The sequence below is a fragment of the Microtus pennsylvanicus genome, chromosome 10, assembly GCF_037038515.1.
Source record: "Microtus pennsylvanicus isolate mMicPen1 chromosome 10, mMicPen1.hap1, whole genome shotgun sequence".
Taxonomy (NCBI): domain Eukaryota; kingdom Metazoa; phylum Chordata; class Mammalia; order Rodentia; family Cricetidae; genus Microtus; species Microtus pennsylvanicus.
In genome coordinates, this window is record NC_134588.1 from 107,811,462 (window position 1) to 107,838,132 (window position 26,671).

General features: G+C 39.2%; 1 protein-coding gene across 2 annotated transcripts in view; it reads right to left on the reverse strand.

Annotated features, from left to right (window-relative positions):
- Window positions 1–2,342: 2,342 nt before the first annotated feature.
- The window catches only part of Cenpf (centromere protein F), a 44,379-nt gene continuing 20,050 nt past the window's right edge, over window positions 2,343–26,671 (reverse strand). The window contains exons 11-18 of one of the 2 annotated variants that reach the window (XM_075989445.1): window positions 22,362–22,497; window positions 17,239–20,615; window positions 12,807–15,641; window positions 11,735–11,887; window positions 11,186–11,345; window positions 9,508–9,978; window positions 7,794–7,975; window positions 2,343–3,122 (exon numbers count right to left, since the gene is read on the reverse strand). In XM_075989445.1, the coding sequence (XP_075845560.1) occupies window positions 2,922–3,122; window positions 7,794–7,975; window positions 9,508–9,978; window positions 11,186–11,345; window positions 11,735–11,887; window positions 12,807–15,641; window positions 17,239–20,615; window positions 22,362–22,497 (7,515 nt within the window). In that variant the 3' untranslated portion in view covers window positions 2,343–2,921. Of the gene's footprint in view, window positions 3,123–7,793; window positions 7,976–9,507; window positions 9,979–11,185; window positions 11,346–11,734; window positions 11,888–12,806; window positions 15,642–17,238; window positions 20,616–22,361; window positions 22,498–26,671 lie in introns of those variants that run through there. The other variant, XM_075989446.1, reaches the window with a different exon arrangement.

Here is a 26,671-nt window from a genome sequence, read left to right on the forward strand (position 1 = left end):
ACATTGCTTTGGGGCAAAGGTTATGCTTTTATTTCCACAGAAAATAAGAGGCTATGGATTTATTCCAGGTCAAAGATGATCAGGTCTGATCAAGGACGACTGCCTGAAAATTCTGACTAGAGACATAAATAAACCTAAAAAAAATCTACAAAACATGTAACATATAATCTACCTGCTCAAACATAAAATAAGAATTATCTTTGGCTGACTTGTGTACCAGGCACAGTCGATATTCCTAGTAATGTAGATATGAATGTTACCTTTAACAGTTTTATGAATTTTCAGAGCAAGAGGACCAGACACCAATAATGGTCCAGATGGTACAGCATCCAAAACAGCTTCAAGCCTGCTGGTTGAGATGATCCAATATAACAGAATACTCCAGTCAAGACTTAACAATTATCCTGATTTCCCCCAAGTTTCCTCTAAAGATGTCAATGCCCCCCAGACCATAGGAAGCAATTACAAAAAAAAAAAAAGTCAACATTCTCAAAAAGAAAAAAATGGGTTATGGATGTTTGTTATCATATAAGCAGGAATGGTTACAAGTTGTTATTGGCCATACTCAGAAAAAAAAACTTAAAAGGAGTTAAATTCAAAGATCTCTTCCTAAAGAAAAGGGGGGGAAATATGATATAGAAATGATGGCATAAAAGGGTATATTATTGAATCTACTTTAACCAATAAAAAATTATATTAACCTAAAAATATTTTACAATGGTACAGATTTCGGCTTATTGATAAAAATTTAAAGTTAATTTTGTTATACTGTTTCTATTTCTGTTAATGTATTGTACCTATGCAGCTAATTTAGTTATGTAAAAGTATTAGTCCTTCAAAGTTATTTAGGCTAATAAAGAAACTTACCAAACTTAGTCATGTTAGGTATGTTTTCAAGACCATACACAGATATATTTAGATAGACGGTAGTCAAACACTTCAGAATAAGGTTTTTCATGACAGTGAGATATGACTGCTCCTGGAAGCACAAATCTATTGCAGAGAAGATAATGGACATTGAAAAAACATATAGTTTGTTTTCTTTATAGCAAAAGTTAGCCATTGATGGAAGAGGACTGCCCTTAAGCTCAATTGCTGACAGGATACTGTCCAAATCAGATCAGCAGGACTCAAGCAAAGTGACTGCCAAACTTCGCCATGACAAAGTAGGACAGTCCTTCAAAATTCCCTGCTTCTCAAAAATGTCTGTCAGATATTCTAGACTATAGGCCAAAGACAGATACCCCAACATTACTGAAAAACTGGGTAACCATCAAAGCAGCCAGATATGTCCCAGTCATTAGGTAACATTTCACCCTTCTGGTGTCTTTGATAGAGTTAAAGACTAAATAGTAAGACTTAAGTTTTCCTTAGTTATGATAAAAGGTAATTTAGGTATAAAACTTTAAACTCACAAAGATAATAAAATATTATTCCTAAATTTTCCAAATACAAATGGACTGGATACTGTAACAGCAATTCTTATTTGGCAACTATTTTTGTTATATATAATTTTACTACGTTAAAGTTAAAAACCTTCCTTTACAATTAGACAAAAAGTGGGAACTGCTAAGGAACAATCTTTGTACACTGTAAACACGTACTGTTCTCACTGTTAATAAAAACCTGATTGGCTAATGGCTAGTCAGAATTTTAGGAACATAAAATGCTGGGAAGGAGGAGGGTAGAGTCAGGAGTTGCTAAGAGACACAGAGGGAGCAAGACATGCTGGAGGACAGGTAAAGGCCATGAGCCACATGGCAGCATATAAATTAATAGAAATGGATTAATTTAAATTGTGGAAACTAGTTAGTAATAAGCCAGAGCTATCAGTCCAGTATTTATAATTAATATTAAGTTTCCGTATCAGTTATTTGGAAACTGGCAGGTGGGAAAGAGAAAGTCAGTCTACATGGAACTACTTGTTAGAGACATTATTAAAATCTAAAATGACTTTGAAGCAATCTGAACTGAAAGTCAAGAACAAATTATCTACTAATTTAAATCCTGAAAACCTTTTTACTCTTATTCAAAGGCAAAGAGGCTTAGTCAAAGATTTTATCTGATGTGGGTCAAATACCTCCAACTTTTCAACAAATGGATGGAAACATTCCACTCTTGTACCTTTGCTGATGTGATTTAAGGAGCACAGGGTATCAAACAGTTGGACACATCCATATTCTCATACCACTTGTATGACCAACATTTCAAAGTATGTTTCATGTTCAATAAGCATACTGGTATCATGCATTCAAAGATATGTGCCAATCATTCAAACATCATGGTGCCACAAGTCACAATGCTTTTATACTTAGGAAATAATTTTTACGAAAAGGTTTTTCTGAGAACATATTTTAATATATCACTAGATACAGCAATGTATACCAAAAGAACTATGATGACTTTAATAAGAAAAACACAGTGAATATAAACATGATCTATACCACACTTCTAAGGTGTCTGCAACAATTAGACTAACCAGAAATAAACACACACTCCCAATGCCCCACACACATTACAGGTTAAACGAGCAGGAGGTTATAAGACACACTGAAAGAATGAGCATATCACATTCACATAGCAAAATTCTTATCTACAACTACTTTACACTTTACACGGAAGATCCTAAATCAAATCACTGCAGGGTTTTCTAAGTGTAAAATTCACACATACAAATCATTGTGGTGCTTTCTATTTAACTGTAGCAAATTCTCAAGCTCTATACACTATTATTTACAGCCGTGGTTAAGAACAAAGACTATGTAATAGGTGCTTCCAGACTTTTCCCATCTTACATACAGAGACCTCAAGGCCACACATAGACCATACGGGTCTATTCTCCCATGACAAAGTGCTCTTAGCTCAAGTCAGGTACCCACAGGAAGAATGGTTTGACTGACACCTTCTGGAACCCTGACATCTCACTGTACACGGCAGTTCTCGTTTGTTGGGTCAGCCCCAGCAGCTGGGCTAGAGGCAGGGTTGATCCGCTTGACCCTCAGGCTCTCCCTGGGGCTCTCTGCAGAGTTTTTCCCAGGAACATTACTGGCTGTGAGAGACTTCTGTGGGCGTTCTGGGAAGGCAGTGTGTGACTCCACCGAGCTCTGCTGAACAACCTTGACCTGTAACACACACAATTTGTTAGAGGTTCAAAATCACATTCACATTTTTCAGTGGTTGTCATTTTTTTTTTTTGTTCTACTGGAGACTGAACCAAAAACATATATGCCATGCAAGCGGCATATATAATTTTTACTTTGGATTTGAAATAGAGGGTCACTTAGTTGCCCAGACTAGCCATAAACTCACTCTATAGCCCAGAGGGACCTTGAACTTGTGATCCTCCTGCCTCAGCCTTCCTCGCTGGTAGACTTGGAGGTCTGTACCATCAGTCCTGGTCACATTCCCACTCCCAAGAGAAAGCAGAAGTCACCTAAAAGGAGCTAAAATACCCCTTTCTAACAAGTCCTAAGCTTCTCTTGACACCAGTGACAACCAGAGCCCTGCTCCCAAGCAAGTGTGGTGTAGCATGATTAATAAAGAGACAAATATTGGGGTTCAACCTGAAGGTCAGAAAAGCAAAAGGGCCAGCCACTGGCTCTTACCTCTCTACCCCAGCCTAAAATGGTGGGCCTGCCTCCAGGAATCTCAGAATGAGACTGTGTGTGAGAGCTGTCTCCTCCTGTCTTATATTCCTTTCTAGGGCTGGTATTAAAGGCATGACAGTGCTTTAGGGACTGCTGGTTCAACAGCTTATTTTACTTGGCGAGCTCCAGAACAAAAAAAAAAGACCCTGTCCCAAAATAAAGTGACAAGGAAGTACAAAAAAGCAAGGTAAAAAGTTAAAAGCAAGAATAGAAGTTTCATATACAAGATCTTCAGAAGAATGGACCAGCAAGGTGAAAAGACTTGAGATCAGTTCAAGACTAGCCTGCACAATAGTGAGATGCAGCTAAAAACAAAACAAAATTGACAACAAAAACCAGCCAGTCACCTAATGGGCCTAGTGAAGCCTGCCAACCTAGATACTCAGGAGGCTAAGGGAAGAGGATAAGCAATTTTCAAGACCTGTTTGAACTTGCTAAAGAGTAGATTCAGGACAGCCAGGTAACTTAGCTAGACACTGTCTTAAAAATTAAAAGGAGGGTTGGGGATGGAGCTCAGTGGTAGAGAATTTGCCTAAATGCACAAAGTCCTATGTTCAATTCTATCCAGTACTACTCCTCATCCTCCAAAAAGGAAAAGATAATAAAAAATTTTAAAAGAATGGCTATTTTGCAAGTACAGATAGGTCTTTAGTGCAGCTTCCCCAAAATAACTATATGACAGACACTCCCTAAGAAAGACTTTCAGGTACTATTTTGAAATAGGAAAAAAGAATGGAGGTTGTTTTTCCATTTATATTTCCTCTACAAGAAGCACGTGACTTTAAAGGGCAGTTGGAATACTTGGCATTACAAAAAACAGTGAATTAGAAATCCCGTTTCTATCTCAGATCAGGTGCACAGGACACTGACAAACCAGCAGCCTAAGACCAGGAGCTGGTGGAAAATTACCAAGTGTGAAAAGTTGAAGGGAAAGTTCTATTGGAACTATCCTTCTTTTTCCTTTTTATAAAAAGCAGTGAGACCAAGACAAGGGTAAAGGTTTCCCTGGAATCTATTAGTCACAAGTGTTTAGGTTCACTCAGCGACAGAGAAAATGAGGGAGAATGAGGGCTCACAGAGATAAGGAACTAAGGAAGTGACTACAGTACGTTCCTTGGCTTTTCTGACATGGAACTGCGTCAGTGACACTCTGTGAGTACAGTGTGAGTGTGGTGCTCATGTAGACATCTGCTTTCTGAATGGTTCAAAGCCAAGCAAGGCCCTGAATCTCTCAGACAGTGCTACTACCCATCTCACCAGCAACGTCTGCAGCCAGAACAGGGAGAGAATAGAGATATAGGTGGCTTGATAGAAATGAACCCTACTAGCAGCGGATGGAGGTAGGGGTGGGGATGCAATGTCTTCACAGAGCTGTTAACTGACCCTATGCTCAAGGCATCACTACCATCCATGTGAGCCTTAAAATTTCTAGTGGCCAGCCCACCAAGCAGAACCAATCAGGGAACCAAACCTATAAACAGCAGCTCCTTTGTTTCCAGCAGACTAGGGTTTCCTGGGCTTCCTCATCTCAAAGACTTAATGAACAGAACAATACACCCAATGCATCTTACCCATTTTTTCAATACCTTGAACTCAGCTCTGACCTTAGGTGAGAATTTACAATTTTGAGTGTCAAAGCACCTGCTTTAGTAAAGAAAATCTTGTTCTGTGCTTTTTAAACTAAATGATGAAACATACTTGTAAGTACTTTTTACAGAGCATCTCAGAAAATGCTGACTTAAAGTGAAAATGACTAGGCTGTGTTTTTAAAATGTGAATCTAATCATAAAGTCTCCTAGACCCTCTTTTCAAGAGGACCCCTGCCATTCTTCAAGTGCACAAAACTGCTTTGTAATTCATAACCGCTGGTGCCAACTAGACTGCATGTAGCTAATGCAGAGAACACAAATCTGCAGGAAACCATGGTTACTGCCCAGTACCAGCAGGCTCCACAGCAGTGTAGAGTGCAGGCACCCTAGTGTGCAAAACTCTTCTCCTAGGTAATAAATCTGAACACCACATGCAAACTGCTTTTACCATCAATTCCTCTAAAGGAAAAAAAAAGAAAAAAAGAAAAGGCCCTGTGGTGACTTCACAGGACAGTTTCCTATCTTTATAAAAATCACATTACTAAAATCACTTCAAGATAATATTCACAGCTCCATTCATTCCACAAACATTTGCTAGATGTCAAGACTTTTTGCTGGACATGATAACAAAGACAAACCAGATATAACTAGTTCCATACTGTAAATCAGAAGCAGACATTTGAGCAAGTGCTACAAACAGACAACGGAGTCCAGATATAAGCTTAGTGCCTGGTTTCCTGTGGTAGGGGAGCCTAACATACAAAACATCTGTATCACATAAGTCTCAGAAAGGAAGGAGTCGAATTTTTTTTTTTAAACTGAGGGGTGAGGGGAGCTCCTTATCACCTGTGTAGAAAATGGCAGTCTATACCAGATTCTAAACCTGATTCCCTTGTGGCTATCCCATGGCCAACAGCTCTAGTCAAGGTTCCCAGCTTCACTCCTTCAGGGAACCTTCTACTTCACAGAGCTTTCCTTATCAGTCAGGGAAGTCAGGGTCTACTTTACTGAACTCCAGAACTGTTGACAGGGCCAACAGTTGACTATAAGGGACAGAGAGGAAAACAGAGACATTAATTGAGGGGAAGGAGAAAACTGCACAGGATGATATACTACTTCTAGCATCAAGAGTAGACAGCTCCATCCCCAGTGTATGGAAATATGAAGACCCTTCTGATGTGGGAGTCCCCTCTGTGTGTTGTTTGTATTGGTTAATGAATAAAGAAACTGCCTTGGCCTGACAGGGCAGAACTTAGGTAGGCGGAGAAGACTGAGCTGAATTCTGAGAGGAAGAAAGTAGAGTCAGAGAGATCCATGGATCCTCCACCTGAGACAGAAGCTGGTTAGAATCTTTGTGGGTAAGCCACAGCCATGTGGCAATACACAGATTAATAGAAATGGGTTAAATTAATATAAGAGTTAGCCAATAAGAAGCTAGAGCTAATGGGCCAAGCAGTGTTTTAATTAATAGTTTCTGTGTGGTTATTTTGGAGCTAAGCTAGCCGGGCGGCCAGGAAGAACAAGCGGGCCCTCCTCCTACACCCTTCCTCACTGTTAAATTAACTTTAACTTATAACTATGAGAAAAATATGACAAGGCTTAACTATATACAGCATCTGCACATCAATCAAAACAAACCAATTTGCAATGTGTTGCTGTCTTGATACAACTAATCACCAGTGTTTCTAGATTTTGTGCTAACAACTATCACTCAACACATTTGTGAAAACTTTGGGGTTTGTTTTGTTTTTTGTTTTTGCTAGTTGAAGATTATCCAACTACATACTTAAATTCTGACAAGTAAGCAAGATAACATCACAAAATTTTAAAACTTCCTGAAGTTACTTTAGAAATTTCAAAGAATATTTCCATGGCTGCCAGTTTGAGAAATATAAATGAGTTGTAAAAGAGCGTGTGAGCCTGGGGAGGTTTGAATCTTTCAGGAATGTCACCTCCTTTCTTTTACCACACCAGTGTAGGAGATCAGCAAGTATAACTGAGTTAAGTAACATAAGTGTAGTTAGTGTGCACAAAGCACCGGCAGGGAGCTGTGGTGCACATCTGTAATACCAGCACTCAGGAGGTGAAGGCAGAGAGATCAGGAGTTCAAGCCAAGCCTGGGATTTAAAAAGAAGGTAAAACACATGTACTTGTGTGCAGAAACGGGGCTGCTAGCGTGAATTACAGTATCAGGAATACAAACCAGCTGAGTAAATACTCTCCACCTTTTGTACAATGTAGAGAAGAAAGGTCACAGAAAACCAGAAGCTTTGATGTTCCGGAAAGGAAGATAAATAGAGTGAGAAATCCAAAATGGCCAACGCTATGGCCCAAAGGGAAACAACCTCTTACAACTATTTAAGCCATGCTTGAAACTTAGAAATGTACTGAGCTTCCTGTAATAGCACTGCTTTCTAGGAAGCTATGTACAAGCAGCCTTTGGGTAGAGGATGTATATCCTTGGACTTGCTCACTCCGGCTCACACTGCAGCAGCCAACCCTGGGCCATCTAACAGATTTCCAGGATGGCAGGCAGGAAATGACATTCACAGATTACCTTTTGTGATCTGCTGCCACCAGCTGTTGGTTTTGAGGATTCTGCAATGTTTTCTTTGCTCAAAAGTGTTGGGGAAGATCCCACTAACTTCTGTGCAGCAAGGCGGGGGCTGGTTCTGGTTGCCATGGTTGTTCTCCGCAGGATATATGGACTTGTCTTTCCTGTAGGAATGTCAGCAAACCCTAAGGGCAAAAGAGCTGCTTGTCAGAAATGGCATTCACTACGGACTTTCTGTTTTAGCTGTGCTAGCAATGGGAATTCAGGTGCTTGTGTATGTACCAAGTTTCAATAATGGTAAAAATAACTAGAGAACATAGTTTCTGTTCAGTCATAGAAAACGATGTATTAAACTACATAATTGCCTTGGTGGTCATCAAATGAACTAGGAAATTAACAGGTTAATCCTAACTAGAGAGATAAAAGATTTAAAATACATCATGATGGGAAAAAGGATCAGGGAGAACCTCATTTTTTAAAAACAGAAATCTTGCTTCTTCTACATGGTTGCATTATCTTGCACTTTTTAAGATAGGCAGGACATTTAGTACAATTGAACTAGGATGGAACAAGGCCAGTCCTTGTCTGAAGAGGGAAAATGTAAACTGACAGTGACTTTAGGGCTCACTTCTAAGAGTGTCTTTGTATTTGCTCACTCTGCTGTCTCCTTCCAGGAAAGGAAGTGATCTGAATGGTGACAAGAGAAGGCTAGCCACAAAGACTATCACAGGGCTCTCCACAGAGGCATTCAGATCTGACTACAGGCAATACTCTTAATCTCTTACGAATACGTCTACAAGAGAGTGAGTTAGCTAAATACTTTGGAATCACGGTTACCAGAATATAACTCCTCCAAACAGTTTTGCTGTCAATGAGTAGGACAAAAGATCCAACCTGCTGTGTGTGTATGTATGTATGTATTTATTTATTTATTTAGAGAGAGGGTTTCTCAGTATAGCCCTGGCTGTCCTGGAACTTGCTCTGTAGATAATCCTTGAACTCACAAAGATCCACCTGTTTCTGTCTCCTTAGTGCTGAGATTAAAGGCAGGCACCACCATCACCTGGCTGATTTTTTTTTCTTAGAACTAAATGACTGAAGCTGGGTATGATGGCACCTGCCTATAATCTTAGCACAAAGAGGCTAAGACAGAAATGCTTCAAGATCAAGACCAGCCTGGACTAACTACACAGTAAGATTCTGTCTTAAAATATCAAAGAGAATTAAAAATAAAGACAGAAATAATAGGAAGGAAAATCTGCTTATGTCTTAGAGACTGCAATAATTATTACATAGTTATGAGAAGTCTTAACTCTTACTTGCAGTCAGTGTCAACCAGCCCACTTGTCCAGCTCACAACTCAAGAAAGAAAAAGGTGATTATAAAAAGAATTTCGAACAGATTTTTAGCAGTCATTTTTCAAATCTACCAGCTCTTTTTGTAGTGTTGGTCTCTTAGTTGTATAATGTTGTATGTTAATTTTAGACACTTATTTTATCATCAATTTAAAAATGGACTAGTCTCTCCAGGCAGTTAGGGCTATTTGCGATAATTGGAAAACCTAAAAAGTAAAAGTTTCTATCTTTCCACATACCGATTTTTATGTGAAATTTCAAACTTTTGTGTTTTAATGCTAGGAATTGAATAAAGGGCCACAAGCAAGCTAAGCACATGGTCTACACACAGAGCCGTGACTCTGTCTGTAAACTAGACATACCTTTTTTTACGACGTCTGGTAGTCCCTCCAACTCAAACTTAGGTTCTTCCTTATCCTCAGTAGGGTGAACACTACTATTGACTGCTTTCCTGCTTCTTTTAGAAAATGTCTCTGGCGTACAGGGTGTTGCCCCACAACCATTCTCACAGATTCCGCTGGACCTGTGCCTCTTGCCTGAAGTTTTATTTTGGCCAGATGTTGTCTTCTTACTCACAGAAGTAGTGGGAGACACTGAAACTGAAGAATCCAGCAAAGGAGAACTGTGGAGATGTCGTTTGGATTGCTGTGAATTCAGACGAGCAACTTGTATTTCTAGTATCTCCTTGGCTTTCTCTAACTCCTCATGGCTTATAAGCAGGGAACAGTATTTATCCAAGTACTTATCTGCCTCCTTGATTTTTTCTTCAAGCGTCTCTTTCAGCTCTTTATTTTCAGTCATTAATTTAGCTACATTATCACCCACAACAGAATCTGTGGAAAACAAAGTGACACATCACATGCAACTTGCTGCTGCTCCCAGTTACTATTATAGACCATTCCCAGCAGGTCACCTTTAAACCTGTTCTTTGAACTTTTCCAGGAGTTAAGAACCAACATTTGTTCCTATCTGAAGACTATGAAGCACAATCTAGTAGATAAGGTTGAATAAAACCCATCAAAACTTAAACCCCCTTATAGAATTAGTTAAAAGAGATCAAGCAAATTAACTTCTTATATCTCCCCCCTTTTCCCACCCATTCTTTCTATCACAACTGAATAAGCGATATAATTCAATAATGATCGTAATGTCTATATTGTATGGTTTTGGGGACAAGTGCCAGCCTGTGAAAATGTAAGTCCCTTTAGGCTATTTTGAGAGAATACAGGGACTAGGAGATACAAATGTAGAAGAACCACATCAAGGCAGGGGGCTCTGTCAGATTCTAGACACCAGGGGTGGCGATCAATTTAGGAGGAAAACTCCCAGATTCCAAAACATACTCCAATCACACTCTGTCTAGAAGCCTCCCACACATACCAACCACTGGCTATCCATAAAGAAAGCAGACTGTGTGGGTGGATAACGTGGCATAGTTAATTACCAAGAGCAAGGAAGGAAGGAAGGAGATAAGGAAAAAAGAAAAGGAAAGGAAGAAGGGAAGGGAAGGAAAGGGAAGGAAAAGAACAGAACTACTCAAACAGTCCCGAAGGGCATATTCTTTATGAATACCCATTAGAAAGAGGTATGTACCAAAGGTACCATTCAGTATTCCAAGGAGGGCTTGTTTGTCCCAGTTGCCGAGAACCAAAATAACCAGACAGAAACTGTATTATTAAAATCACTGCTTGGCCTATTAGCTCTAGCTTCTTATTGGCTAACTCTTACATATTAATTTAACACATCTCTATTAATCTGTGTATCACCATGTGGCTGTGGCTTACCAGGTAAAGTTCTGCCCAGCAGGGCTCTATGGCTTCTCCTCTCTCCGCCTTCCTTCTCCCAGCATTCAGTTTAGTTTTCCCCACCTAGCTCTGTTACCCTATAGCTCTGCTATAGGCCCAAAGCAGTTCCTTTAAATTGGCCAATGATATTCACAGTATACAAAGGGAAATCCCACATCATTTCAGGTTTTCCCCCATAAGTGCTGACTCCCACAACACAGCCTCTGGTAACCAATATGCCCCAGCTAGTACCCACCAGTTTTCTGCTTCTGGGCAGCTTCAAGTTGGTAGATTTCTTTCTGCAACATCTTCTTTTCTCCTTCCAGCTGTTTACAGGATTTGAGCAACAATTTTATTTTCCCCTGAGCACGCTGAAATTCCTTCTCAAGCTGATTCACATATTTATGATGCTCTACCTATAAATAAAGCACATGTAATTTCATTTAAAACCTTGAATTTCATTTTACAAGTATATAGAAAAAACAACTAAAACACATTAAAGCAGCAGACAGTAGAGTTATGTTTAAAATATAACATCTCAAAATTCATAAAGCAAACACCCTCTCTATTCAGCTGCTGGAGTCTCCCTGATGGCCAGTGTAGGCTTGGGATTTTTCCAGCATCACATGACTCCTAGGCCGATGACAGTGTTAAATAGTAAATATCACTACAAATCTGAGCACTAAGCTTGGGTTCCAAAACCTGAAACAAAGTTTGACTCACTGCAGAATGCCTTACAAAGACAACCAACAAGTAGGCATGCCAAATTAGCAGAGCATAACAAGTCTGTCATGAGGACTCTTACTTTGAGGTTCTTTAGTTCTTCCATTGGTACTTTTAACTCTTGAGTTAGCCTGTTTTTCTCTTTATTGAATTCTTCTTTCTGCCTTGTTGTTTTGTGTACCATTTCATGCAACTCCCTCTGTAGCTCCGCTTCCTTCCCAGTCATTGTGTTGACCTGGAATTTAATATTCATCAGTACCTGCTCTGGGGTGGTCTGCTGTGAATAAACACTGTTACAACACACAGTTTAAGAAAATGGACCTGGCTGAATCGCCCTACTAATCCACTCACTTGGTTTTCTCAAAACCTACTAGTGAGTTTCCATTTCTTTTCGGCACAGATTTAAGACAGCAGTAAGAAAAGAAAGCAGATAATATTTCTAACTCTCAAGACCCTTTACAAAGGCTTCAATTTGAATTAGGATCATCAATGTTTTGAGAGAGTGCCTTAGTTTTTTGTATTTAGTACCTTAGATTCTTATCTGCTCTTAGAGCCCTACTAATCGCAACATGCTACTCTAATCCAATAAAACATGCCAAGGATTAAAGTTATAAAAATACAAATCCTGAAAAATATAGTTGTGATAGACTTCATTTTCTGGACATTCCTTTGAATGTTGAAAAAAAATTTAATTCAAAGGAATCCCTTTCTTGATCAGGCTGATTTTTCTCAAGCCACACCCTAGAAGCCATGAATGTTCCACTAGTCCTAACTACATAAATATCTTTAGGTATTCTTTCTCCTTAAGGTGCAAAGGGCAGGGGCTGCCTTCAGACCCTAATCATTATCTATTACTCTTGTCACAGTGGTTCTCAGCTTGATAGGGGAATGTTTCCGTCTCAGTGAACCCGAACTACAGATAATGACCCCAAGATTTCCATGAAGCGATCCCATCAAAAACCTAATCCAATTCATACATATACACACACACACACACACACACACACAAAATGTCTCTTACAAGTACATCAGGGCAATCACTGCTGCTTGAGCTGACTCAATGTTCCTGTAGTCAAGACACTATAAACACAAAGTCACAGAACATCTGGAAGTCCCTCCCTCCTTTCTACATGGAAATAAATCAGGGCACTTACTCTTTGGATAAGTGATACTTTCTGCATCTTCAACAATCCAAGCTCACTTTCTAAATGCTTGTGAGAATTCTGCAGGGCTTCAAAGGTGCTCTGCAAAGCGTTGTTTTTGGATTGCAGTACTTGGACCTTATGCTCCAGCTCCACATTCAAATTTCCCAGTTCTAGCTTCTGTTTCTGCCAGAGTTGCTGCTCTCCTTCCAACTGGGAAAGTTTACATGCAAGCTGCTCTTGACCTTTAAGTTGATCTTCCAGTGTCCTGACCTCTCCCTCCTTCTTTTCTAGCTTCTCTTTGCCAGCTTTTACTTCTTGAGAGAGGACATTTACAGAAGACTGCAAAACAATGTATTTATTCTTGGTCTCACCAATGTCCTGTAGCAACTGGGCCTTCTCAAGTTCAAGAGTTTGTATTTGACCACTCAGGTTCTGTTCTTTGGTCTTATAAGCCTCTTGGGCATTGCACAAGGAAATCATTGTCTCATTTAGTTCTCGCAATTGAGTTTGAAGCATCTCTACTGCTATTTTGGATTCCTCTTTCATCTGTACCTTTTCTTGCTCTTTTTCTTTCATTAAGTTTTCAATCGAAGAATTTATTGTTTCTAATTCAGAAACTCGCTTTTGTTCCTGTTTTAATTCTGTCATAAGATCTTCATTTTCTGACCTTGTATTAGTAAGGTCTAACTCCAAATCTTGGATGTTTTGAGCCATTCCTTGTATTTCTGATTTTAAAGTCTGTATCTCTGCTTTGGCATTCTCAGCTTCAAGAGTCACATGCTCTTTCTTTTCCTCTGAGAGCTGCAATTCTTGTTCAAGGTTCTCAACTCTATCCTTAAGCAAGTCTGCATAATGCTTACTTTCCTTCAGTTGTCCGAGGAGGTTGTGCTGCTTCTTTTCATCAGCATCTATGTGAACTTTAAGCTTCTGAATGCTGCTCTTCAAGCGGTGCATTTCTTCCTCTGGCTGGTCTAGACTGTGTTCTTGGGTCTCCAAAATTTCCTGATCATTACACAAGGCTGCTACTTCCTCACTGAACTCCTTTAATTGTGTCCGAAGCATCAGCACTGTAGATTTAGAGTCTTTTTCCATCTGTACTCTTGCCTGCTCCTTTTCTTCCAACAGACTTCTAAAGGAAGAGCACAATTCATCCAGATCTGACACTTGATGTTGTGTCTCCTGTAGTTGCCTGGTCAGATTTTCTTTTTCAGACCTAACTGTGACAAGGTCTAATTCAAAAACTCTCAGGTTTTTGGTCATTTCATCCACTTGTGCCTTGAGGGTCTCCACTTCTGCTTTAGAATTCTCAGCATCAAGAATCACCAGCTCGTGGTTTTCTTCCGACATTTCCAATTCCCTCTCCAGATTCTCCACTTTATCTTTCAATGAGTCATTTTCACGCTGACTTTCCTTCAGTTTCTCCTCCGTACTTAAGTACTTCTTTTCATCTGCCTTGATGCGCACACTCAGTTTCTCGATGCCTCGTCTCAACTGATGCACCTCCTCTTGGGTTGAGCTCAGCCGCACTGCAAACTCACCTTTCTCCGTGAGTGCTACCTCCAAGGCCTTGGAGATGTTCTGCCTTTCACATTCTGACTCAGTCAGCTGTGCCTGGAAGTTCTGAGACTCCTTGACCAGTGATTCTTTCTCTTTTTTCAGCTCTCCAATATGAATTTCCAGCTCACCTACTGTCAAAGATAATTCCTGTGAGTCATTCTGCAAATTCTGCAGCTGCTCCTGGAGATGAGCTTTGTCCCTTGTTAGCTCACTCACATTAAAGGACAAAGTCTGAAGGAGTTCTGCTTTGTCTTTGACCTCAGCCTCTACCACCTCAATGTGACGGAGTTTCTCACTTTGGTGAGACTCCAGCTCTTCTATTTTCTCTTTCATCTGTTTAGATGTCTGACCAAGTGCTTCTTTTTCTTTTGACACAGTGTCTAATTCTCCACGAAGCCTGTTTCTCTCACTAATGACTACAAAAAGCTCCTCCTTGAGGTCAACAATAACCTTCTGCTTATTCTCAGTGTCTCTTGCTAAACACAGCTTCTCTGCTTGAACCGCCTCTAAATCAGCTTTCACAGAGAGGATGAGATGTTCAATATTAGCTTTCTCAGACTTGATCCTGGTCAGTTCCTTTTCCACATCAAAAAACTTTTCCTTCCAATCACCTTCTATGTTGGCTGTATTATCTTTAATAGTGTCACTTAACTCATTTGTTCCCGATTCTAAGTCAAAACCAAGGTCTTCTGAACTTTCTACTCTCTGACGTACCTCCTGGTTACAAGGAAGGGATCCCAATTTTTCACTTAAGTCAGATTTTTGTTTCTTGAGGTCATTGACTATTTTTTCCAATTGCATGCATGTTTCAATCTTGATCTTTAGCTGTACTTCCTGTAAATTGAGTTTTGAATCTGCCTCTTTTATTTCATTTAATAAACTTTCAACTTTTTTGTCCCAGTCGTCTACTACAGGAAGTAACCTTAATTTCTCATTTGATGTGTCTTTCTGCAAATGGAGAGTCTGGATAGATCCCTGATCTTCCAGAACATCCATGGGTACCAATACATTAGGACTAGAAAACAACTGAGGTACGCATTCTGGACAGTCCTGGGTTTTCTTCTCTACTGGTGCCTCACAATTGGTCTCTGAAGACTGCTCTTCACATCTCGCTCCCATGAGCCTGGCTGTCTCGGTCTCAGTGACTGAAGTTTCTAGACAAAGGTCCTGCTGAATATCTTTATCATAAGTCTCATCAGTGTCCTGCTTTGGTATTTTCTCTGTGGTCTCTGAAACATATACTTCTGATTCTTTTATATCATAACTATCATTTTGGACTCGAACAGCCTGTAAACATAATGTAAACCAAGAAAGCATCTTATTTTTCAGAAGAATCAAAATGGAATCAGTGGTTTAACTATTACTTTACAGAAACTGCCCATATGGGGGCTGCTAAACACACCCCTCTAAACAGAAGAGCTCTCAATTCTATCCTATTCTCTGTTCAGATAGTTAACACAAATATTCAATGGGTTCTACCTATGTACAAAGCACTGGGTAAGATATTTACCATAAGGACATTTATTTCAACTATATCTAACATGAAAATCACATCTTTCACAGCTTGCAATTGTTTAGGCAGATTAAAGGGGTAGCATATCTTTGTGATTACCAAATAAGAGATTAACAAACTTCAGATACAATGGTTAGTGTCATCTTCAGTACTCATGTTCTTTACTAAGAAAAGCAGTAAGTGTTTATGAGGAGATTCTCAGTCCGAAGACCTCATCCTAGTCGGACTTTCTTGGAAAAGGTACATGTTTTGTCTCAATTTACCTACAAAAAGAGGTGCTATGATATGATTATTGCTACTGCCACAATATGACCTATGACCTTTACCTCACAGAAGTAGAGTGAAACTCGAACTGTACAGCATTAGTACTTAAGCTAGTCAACTAGAAAAGACAAACCACAAGGAATTAAAAAATAATTTTCTTTAAATAACTGATACTACTAAAAGCTGCTAGAAAATTAACATTCAAATAATTTCTTATATCTCACTTAACAACTGATGTTACAACATTTAAAACACTCTGAAAGAGATGAAACTAAACTACTTGAACACATCACTCAATGTTCAGAATATTTACAAGTGCCTCATTAATTAGTAAAAGTATATGTGGTGGTTTGAATAGAAATGGTCCCCACAGGCTCATATATTTGAATGCTTAGTCATTAGTGAGTGTTGCTACTTGACAGGGATTGGGTGTGGCCTTGTTAGAGGAAGTGTGTCACTGGGCATGAGTTTTGGGGTTTCAAATGCTCAAGCCAGGCCCAGTGTCGCTCTCTTCCTGTTGCCAGCCAATCTGGATATAGACCTCTCCAGTACCATGTCTTCCTGTGTGCCTCCATGCATCCTGCTATGCTGATAATGAATTTAAACTTCTAAACTGTAAGCCAGTCCTAATATTTTTTTTTTTGCAAGAGTTGCTGTGGTCATGGTGTCTGATAGCAATAAACAGTGACTAAGGACAGTATACATTCTGAAGACTTCAATTCAGACTTCAAAAATGCTGGGCTATGGTGACACACAACTTTAATCCCAGCACTTGGGAGGCAGAGGCAGGTGGATGTCTGTGAGTGAGTTCCAAAAGAGGCTCCAAAACCACACAAAGAAACCCTGTCTTTAAAAAAAAAAAAATTTAGTGATTTTTCATAAGAGAATATCTAAATCATGATGGGCATTTATTCCTCAAATAAAGTTTCCTCGTGTTTTGAGTCCTGGTTGGCTCTGGAAAATTTTTGGTAAGTTTTTCATTCATTTCCTTGAAACTCAAGAATCCTCCAATCTTGAATTCATATTTATCTCAACCCAGTAAGAATTTACTAAGTGTTTAACTAGGCATGCACACAGAAAAACAACATGTCTATCCCAGGTACTTACATTTTCCATGTCACTCCCAAGCAAAGATCTTGAGCTTAAGTCTAGCTCTTGCAACTGAAGGCGCGCTACCTCAAGCTCGAGGGACAGATTCTTCGTCTGCTGCTTTTCTTCTGCCAACTTGGACTCCATTTCTAAGGTCACACTTGTCAGCTTCTGCTGCCACTGCTCCTTTTCTGTCAAATACTGCTTCCTAAGGCAGCCGAGCTCTTTCCTTTCAGAGCTTAGTAACTGCTCAAGCTCTTCAATTTCTTTATTTTTTATAATCTCTTGACTCTCGATTTTCTCTTCTAGATCCTTGAGGGATTGCAAGTACATCTGACATAGGATTTCAAGTTCCTCAACAGTCCTCACAGAGGTAGCTGGGATTTCTTTTTCAGTCAGATTCTCTTCCTCTAGACTGCTGTAAGACACTTCATCTACATTGCAAGGGTTTGCTGAAGTATTCCCTTCTAAACTTAGAAGAGACATGTCTCCAGTTTGTTCTAAAACATTTTTGTAAAAAGCAGCTTCTCCAAAATGTGTCAGACTTGGGCTGTCTGTCCCACAGAATGACAGTGACAATGCATGTCCATCCTCAGCACCAGGTTTCCTTTCCTTTACCAAGTCATCCTGCATGTTTCTCAGATTCATTGACAACACAGAATTTTCAGCTTTTAATGTGTCAACATAGGAACACAGCTCTGACATCTTACAGCTCACCTCACAATGCTGATCATGTAAAACTTTGTGTTCACTTTGTAAACAGGAAAACTTCTCCTGTAACTCAGCAAAATGCACTCGAACTTCTTTGTCTGACAATGTTATTTGCTCACAGAAACTGCTACTGTCCAAAGGAGTCAAGACCATAGACACATTGCTTTGTTTATCACAAAGACCATCTGACACATCTCCCCTAAGCTCACTCTGTGGAAGAACATCTTGATGGGTTAGCATTTTCACTTCATTCACTAGCTTCTCAACCTTTGCTGCCATTTGACTAGTAGCTGTGATACACTCTGACCGTGAGTCATTCAGCTCAGACTGGAGTTGTAACTTCTCAACCTTCAGTACTTGGCACATTTCCCCTAGCTCATTCAGTTTATCCAGTGCTGTCTGTAGAGAGCACTGCAAGCGTGCATTCTCATTTTGACTTGAGGACAACTCATGGAGCACAGACACATACTTTTCTCCTGCTTCTATTTCACAGTCTTTCCTTTCGTGTGACTGAGTGTCCTGTGAACTCACAGTTCCCACTTCTCCTCTAATTGTCTGCAATTCCTGATACAGGGTTTTTTTCTCCTCCTCACTTTGGTCAAGCTTTACTTCCATAACTCTAATCAAAGCTTCAAGGCGTACCAACTGTGCCTTATAATTGTCTGGAGAAATGACTTTAGTGTCAATATCCATCTGATACTGGGAACTACACTTATATATCTCATCTTCTGTTACTTTTATAGAGTTCTCAACTGATTCTACTTCAAGATAATGTTCAGGTTTAGTCTGAGTTAACTGCATCAGTTGCTCACTCTCATGTGGTAAGTCATTAACTTCCTTTTGCTTCTTATTTTGTTCTTCCTTTAAAGTCGAGCTCTCCTGCCTTAAGCTATCAGCCTCACTCTTAGAACCGTTTTTGGTGACTGTAGCCTCAGACCTCACAGCTTGTTGCTCTACCTCCAATTCCAGCATCAATTTCCTGTTTTGATCTTCACTGAAAGATAATTTTGTTAAGAAATCTTGTTGTTCCTTTGCAAATGCTTCCTTCAGCTGCTCCAGTTCAACTTCCCTATTCTCACAAACAGCAGTGCATTCACTGAGTAAGCATTCTAACTTAGCATTGTTTTCTTGTGCTGTTTTATAGTTAGCCCTGAGATCCTCCAACACAGTTTCTGTTTCTTCACATCGTTGTAATAACAGAAGTCTTTCTTGCTTGTACTGATCAGACAACTCTGAAATGCTTCTCTCTTGTTCTGCTATACAGCTTGAAATCTTCTCATGTTTCTCGAGTAAATTCATTTTCTCCTGCCATAAGGCCTCATTAGCTTCCTTGAGAACCCCATTTGCTTGGGTTAGCTCTTCAATGTCTTTTTTACTTAATGAGATGATGTTATTCATTTCCTTCTTCTCTGAGCTTAAGGTTTCAGATAAAAGTTGTAGCTCCTTCAGAGTGTCTTCAAGAAGGCAGTTACTCTTCTTTAATTCTTGAATCTCTCTTTGCTCAGCTTCTAATTTTTCTTTCAAAAGTTCCAACTCTTTTTCCTTGCTCTCAAGGGTTGCTAAAGTTTCAGCAACAATATTCTGATGAGCTGCAGAGTCTTCCTGCAATTTACCAATGCACTGGTTTGTTTCATCCACAAAATTTTGATGAATCTGTTCCACTTTAATGAGGTTTTCTTCTATTTCTCCTTTGATTTGTAGCAACTCTTCACACCGCTTGTGCAGATCTGAGTTCATCTGGGTTTGAGATTTCAGGGAACTTTCAAGCGAAATGACTCTATTTTTTAAGACAGCTACATTTTCTACAGTTTGGTCCCCATCTACAAAGCAGTCATTCCTTTCTGAATGCATGCTTCCTTGTTCCCCCATTAGATTTGCAAAGGAATCACTAACTGCAGGCTGCTGTTCAAAAGCCAAAGAACTTCTCCGATTACCTTCATTTGTCACCAGAGAACCTCCTGATTTGAGCAAATCCTTCAATGCTTCATACTCAGTATGTAGGTCTTGGTACTGCTGGTCTTTGGTCACTACTTCACTTGACAGTAACTGAAGCTTATGTTCCAAATCTTCAATTTGCCCAGTGAGCTCATTAGCTTTCAAGCACATATTTTCTACTTCTTTCTGATGCTTCTGATCTGAGAACTCAGCTTTCTGCTGCAGTTCCAAATAGGCTTGTTTTTGTGTCTCAATCTCAACCACCTTACTGTCTATAATACTGCGGAGGTTTCTAATCTCCACATTAAGATTTTCTCTTTCCATCTCCAGTGTTCTTACTTTTTCATTGTAGTCATGACATTTTATTTGTTGTGTCTTGAGGCTGGCATCTAAGTGCTTGATTTTACTCTGCAAGCTTTCGTTTTCTGATTCTACCTGATTGATAAGTTTTTCATTTTCACTTTTCCAACAAGAAAACTGAGTTTTCTCTTCTTTCAATTCTTCACACTCTTTCTTTTTTAACTCCAAAGCACTCAGCAAAGCTTCAAACTCCTTCTCTATTTTATTTAACTTATCATTCAGTTGTTCAATGTGATGTTCCCTTTTCTTCAGCAGGTCTTGAGAACAGTCTCGTTGGGCTTCCAGATCAGCTAAGGTAAGCTTTAGTTTCTCTAAAGTTAGCGAGTTTTCTTGTTGGTTTAATTTTTCCTGGAGATCTATTAACAAAACTTCCTGAGAGGTATTCTTAGCTATTAAAACAAACAAATGAACACAAAGTTATCAGTGTTTACAACAAATACCTACTTTATAAGAACTTTATACTCTATAGCATGAGGGTATAACTCAATGGGAAAGAAGTTACCTAGCATATCTAGTCTATGACTTCTAAAATTTTAAAATCTAAACTAAAAAAGAAAAAAGCAATGAGATTAATAGACTCTCAAGTCCTGTAAAATTTGACACTAATGATGTAGCCCTTGAAAGTAATTCACCTAGAAATCCTATTACCTAAGTTTATATAAAGACATAGAAAAAAACAGCAATTTTAGTATTGTAATGTATCTAATAATCTTCATAGCTTAATAAAAATGATGTAAAAGGAACAAGGAATTTTACAGAGTATTTAGAATTATTTCTTTTTTAAAAATGTATGTTATTTGTTAGCAGGAATGCCACCCACATTCCAATTCTTCCTTAGTAAAAAGTGTAGAAAAAGGAGCTGAGATTGATTCATTTGGAAGCTCCTATCACGACCTTATTTTAGTCATGCTGACAGCCCCCCTCCCCAACCTGGCAATATTTTCACCTAGCAGTGACTAAAAGGCCTGGGGTAAAGAGGAAATAATTGAAAGCCTCTATAGTAAATAATATAATATGTAACATAATATAATAGTAAGTGAAAAACTATACTTATTTCTAATCCCTTAATTTCAAACCTACCCAATGAGAGTTGAAGACTTACATAGACAGCACCCCAAAAGCATGTCTTTTCCTTCTACTTTGCATTTGAGGGCCTCAAACAATGACACTTTTGATAATTTTGAAAAATGAGTCATAACTCATTCTTACATTTTTTTTTCCTTTAAAAAGCTTTAGACTGATAATTCTACCAGCTGCCACAGAAAAGGGAAAACAGCCCCAGGGATTCATTTCTAGATACTTGGGAAACTGAGGCAGGAGGATTACTTGACCTCAGCCTGTAATCAAACCCAATCTAAACAAAAATGAAAATTAAAAACAAAAACAAAGCAAAACTATAACAGTGTCACACACATTCAGAACAACAGGTTAAAGAAATTCTTCATGCAAATATCTCAAGAAAATTTTATGTAAAAGATATGCTATAAATTAATATGCACAAATGGTAGATTCATTTGCTATGTACAACATAACACTTTGGCTGTAAACCCAGGAAATAAAGCCATTCCCAGTCAAGTAAATTATCAAAATACAATGGGCATTAAGGGAGCGGAAGGAACACATACATTTAATGTAGGATTTTCCATTTCTAAGAGACATTAATGAGTGAACAGTGGTCTGTATGCACTGAACACACTTAACACATACGAATGGCTACAGTGATAAAACACTGCCAATATAGTACTGTGTAACAATGCTTATCCTCTGATTTCAAAGTAGTAAAAACTATGCATTTTGGGACTCAATGAGCTCCAACTTTTAAAAGTTCAACTATCATGCTGGAAAACATCAAACATTTTGGGGATGAATATAGAAAGGACAGAGTTTTCCAATTGACTAATGTCATCAACCTTTCCTCATGGGAATAAGACAATAGAATTCTGGACTGCTGAGATGGCTCAGTGGGTAAAGGTACTTGGTGCCTAGCCTGATACCTGAGCTTGACACCTAAGAGTCATATGGTGAAAGGAAGAGTTCTTTTCATCAAACTGCCTTCTGACCTACACACACACGCACACACAAAATAAGTAAATGTAAAAAAAAAATGTATAGAACACTAACATTACTGAACTCACCTCTCATCTCTTCTGCAAAATTCTGGCTCTGGCTCAAACACACTTTGACTTTACCAAGTTCTTCCTCCAGGTGGCAGACTTCTCTGGCCCTTTGCTCAGACTGACTCCTAATGAGACTGTTTTCCTTCTTCATTTCCTAAAAACACAGTTTGTTTTAATCTAAACAAATGTGCAAGCAAGTCACAACTTCTGCCTCGATAAAGGTACTTCACAGACTTGTCTATATCTCAGTCAGGAATACACTTTCCCTTCTAGTATCTAATGAAAGTGCTTATCTTATTTGAATAAACTTACATCATAAAAGCTGATTCCGAACCTAAATAAAATAGAGGTCTCTGCCGCCATCAAAATTACCCTCCATGGAGTAAGGTGTGGTCCTAGTCACTCAGTACATGCCTAACAAGCTAACTACTAGAAAGTGAGTAATCTATATATCACATCACAGGCTAGCACAGAATTCATAATGGATGAAGGAACCTGAGCATTCACAGGTTCTTTGGATCCATGATTAAATATGCATCCACACAAGGTTGTGCAGCAAAGTAATAGATACATAAAAGTAGTTTCATTCCATTATGTTGAGAAATCATAACCTACACCAGACAAATGTAGACACCAAATGGAAACACCACTGCTCCTCCTTAACAACCTAAAACTGATACAACATGGAGTAAAAACATTCCAGTCATAATGAAACTTGTTGCTTTTAGTTTCTCAAATTATTATTATTATTTATTAGTGTGTGTGCATACACTGGAGAGGCGGAATATGCTATGGCACAGATGTGGACGACAGAGGACAACTTCAGGGAGTTACTTCTCTTATTCCATCCACCATGTGGATTGCAGGAATGGAACTAAGGACTTCAAGTTTGGCCCACTAAGTAACTTTACTCACTGAGCCATCTCTCCAGCCCTTTTGGTATTTTTGTTTGTTTGTTTGTTTTGAATACAGTCTCATTGTGTAGACCAGACTGGCCTCACACTCCAAAGACCTACCTGCTTCTGCCTCCGGAACACTGGGAAGGCACTTGAAATTCTGACTAATTTTTTATATGCCTTATATCTACCTATATTAAACTGTACCCTCAAGAACTGGCATATCACTACAAACTAAGAACTACATATCTTAGGGAATGAAAGAAATCATAAAGCTTTTTTTTAAAATTACATTTCAAAATTACCCTTCTGAGAAGTAGGAAGACATTTTTGGAATCTTAAAGAAACAATTAAGACCCATCCTCCAAACCCCTACTGCACTGTTGGAAAACAGATGGCCCTGGCAATGCTATGTTGGAAGGCTGCCTTCAATTATCAGTCTGGTTACTACCAGCAGATGGGTACCCATGTAACAAAGCCAAATTCAAGAAGAGGGAGAATCTGGCTACTAGAAAGTACTTGAAAACTTGCTGGCAGCTGCTGTGTTCATGTATATACATTCGCTTCATCATTAAAATGAGACAGAGCCTGTTGTCAGTATTGCACTGTCTACTGTGTTCTGATCCTGTCCTGCTTATACTAGGAAATTGACTATGCAATTAAGATATCATTGAGAACAAAAGAGCAGCTGCAATAGATCAAGACTGAGAGGTTAACCTGCATACTAGTAAGTACTCAAGCTTGCAAGAAATAATCATGAAGGTGAAACAATGTAACTGATTAAAATTAGCATTAATAAATATACAGAAATATAATCACTTGTTTGTTCTTCAGGCTGAGGATAATCACTCATCTAATGAGATCACAGATGTGAAAGATAGAACACTCGAAGCATTTGACAAGTGTAATTGGGGCACTGTTATTAGTATTTCTTCCCCAAATGTAACAGTTGCAAGATCATCAGAGGTGAATGAGTTGACTTACTATTTTCTTAACTTACAAATTATTCTTACTCAAAAAGAATCAAATCAAATCTGGGACTTGATAAGAAAGCTGGGAAGATAGTGCATGATAAACTGAGAGCATCTCCACAGGAAAGAAGGCTTACAAGGAGATGGGGAGGGGAAGAGAGGGGAAGTACCACAAAAGGGAGAAGCTGTCATGACTGGGTGCCTGTTGGCATCTCTGTGTCTCAGTCCATAACTGCAGACATTTAAGAAAATAGCAAGCTCAATGAAAAGATTAGGGTGTCTTTCTCCATTTTGGCATTAGCTTTGTAAATATTTGTTTCTAATGAAGGAATGTTCAGCCAATCCTGGGACCCAGCAGGCTTATAATGCTATGGTTATGACCAACCCAAGAATTTTAAGAGGCTAGAATTTAGAAAATAAGCATCTGAAAATGGATGCACAGGCTGCCATCCATCAGCAATTAGTTTTCCATGAGGCTACAGCCACTTAAGTCTTGATTGGGTAGCTCATTAGCAACAATGAGTTAAGCATACAAGGATATATTCTCCTAGGCATCTCTTGTGTCCTCGTATGATTTGCAAAATTGGGCACTACTCTGGAAAAGCACAGCAATCTCCGTAAGCACAGCCAGCACTGAGCTTAGCAAGCAATCCCACCCAAAGCAGCTTTGGTTTAGCAGCAGCAAGGGAAGCATCATTTCCTAGGGCCAGACAAAACAAACTGCCGTTAGTGTGTGGCATTTCATGATCCCATCCATAAGCACAGCTTAATATGTCCCCTGCTGGGTGAAGGCTGCCTATGTGGGCATGAGATGGATCAGCAGGCGTGCTTTCTCCTTCTGCACTGTCATTCTTGCCTGCCAGACTATGTTCCTTAGAGAACCTAATACAATACAGGTCCCTATGCCTAGAAAGGTCCCCAAACAAGCTTTACCTCATCGTGCCTGTCAGTGGTGGCATTTTACCACCAAACCCCAGTGCAACAGAGGCTGGCACTTGAAGCGGGGTGAGCAGCTTATCTACCCCACCATCACTTTGATACTAAATGTTAACTTTACCCTTGATTGGGCCATTAAATCACATTTTCAGCACTGATAATTTCTAATTGCAAGAAGTATATTAGTTTACTAAACATAGTCAAGGAAAATTTCAGTACAACTGTCACATTATTTCAGCATCCAAAACCTATAAGCATGTTGAACTTGTTTGTGCTTACTTATAATTAGATACAGAAAGACACCAGATAATTAAACTGGCAAGATTTTTAAATATGAAAACTCTCAAATGTACTGTCTTTTGATCATGACCCTTCTGTGCCCAACATGTGAACACAAATAAATCTAGTATCAAAGGTCATTAACATTTGTAGAAAAAAAACAAGCAGGTGGACTTTCATGATTTACTAGACACTTACATGCTGGGCACTGGGCCAAACACTTTATATGCAGTGTTGGACTTAATCATGAATACAGTCTTAAAAGGGAGGAATATTATTTGCATCTGTGTGCAGACTAGAAAGGGATAATCTCAAGGTAACACAGTAGATGGGTAGCCCAATAGTGTGCATCCAGATTGCTCCCACTACAGCCATCACTACTGTAATCCCTAAGCTACATCAACGCTGACAAGTCAATTCTCAGCTCTCTGAACCAGAGTTCAAAGTACAAGAGCCAGAGAAGCCCTTTCAACTCCTACTGTTATCCCCAAAAGAAGTTAAATTCCTAAGTAGCTAAGCACTTTCCAAACATGACTATCTTCATTTGAACATGGTTGACACATGCAAGTACGGCCTGGGATCAGAGATAGTATCATAATCCAGACCCCATGGGGATAAAGTCAGTCCTCAGAAACATCTGCAAGACAATGTCCAGCCTATTAAAATGTAAGTCATGTTAAAAGGTGTTTAGACTCTGAACCAGATTATAGTTCTACAAAATGTTTCCACGGGCAGCCAATGAGTCGCAGGAGAGTTCCTGGCTAAAAGGGAAGCTCACAGAGGAAAGAGTTCCATGCCAGTCTGCCTGTGGAAATGTTAGCAGAAGCATCTGTTGGTTGGTCCCCACTGGCCAAAAGGCAAACATTTGTTTTGCTGCAATAAACACACACTGGAAATGATTGCAGATGAACCCAAAACAGGATCTGACTGAATGGCTTCCACTTGAGGAACAGGCGTTCAATGCCCCCACCCCATCTCCAGCAGTGTTCCCCCTTTGTTCCTGGCTGCTTTAATAATTTCCTCTTTGCTATGACAGGTGTTCTCATTTACAGTGAAATGCCATGGGGGCAAACATATTTAGACTTTATCACCTAGATAAGGAACTGTTGTAATGAACAAAACTGTTTCTCTTTCATCGGCAGCAGGCTAAAAAGTGATGAAGAACAGTTCGATAGCGGGAAAACATTTTTTTCCTGCAGTTTCTGAGAAGACACCTCTAACTGATCTTCTGTTGTTTTATCTTCAT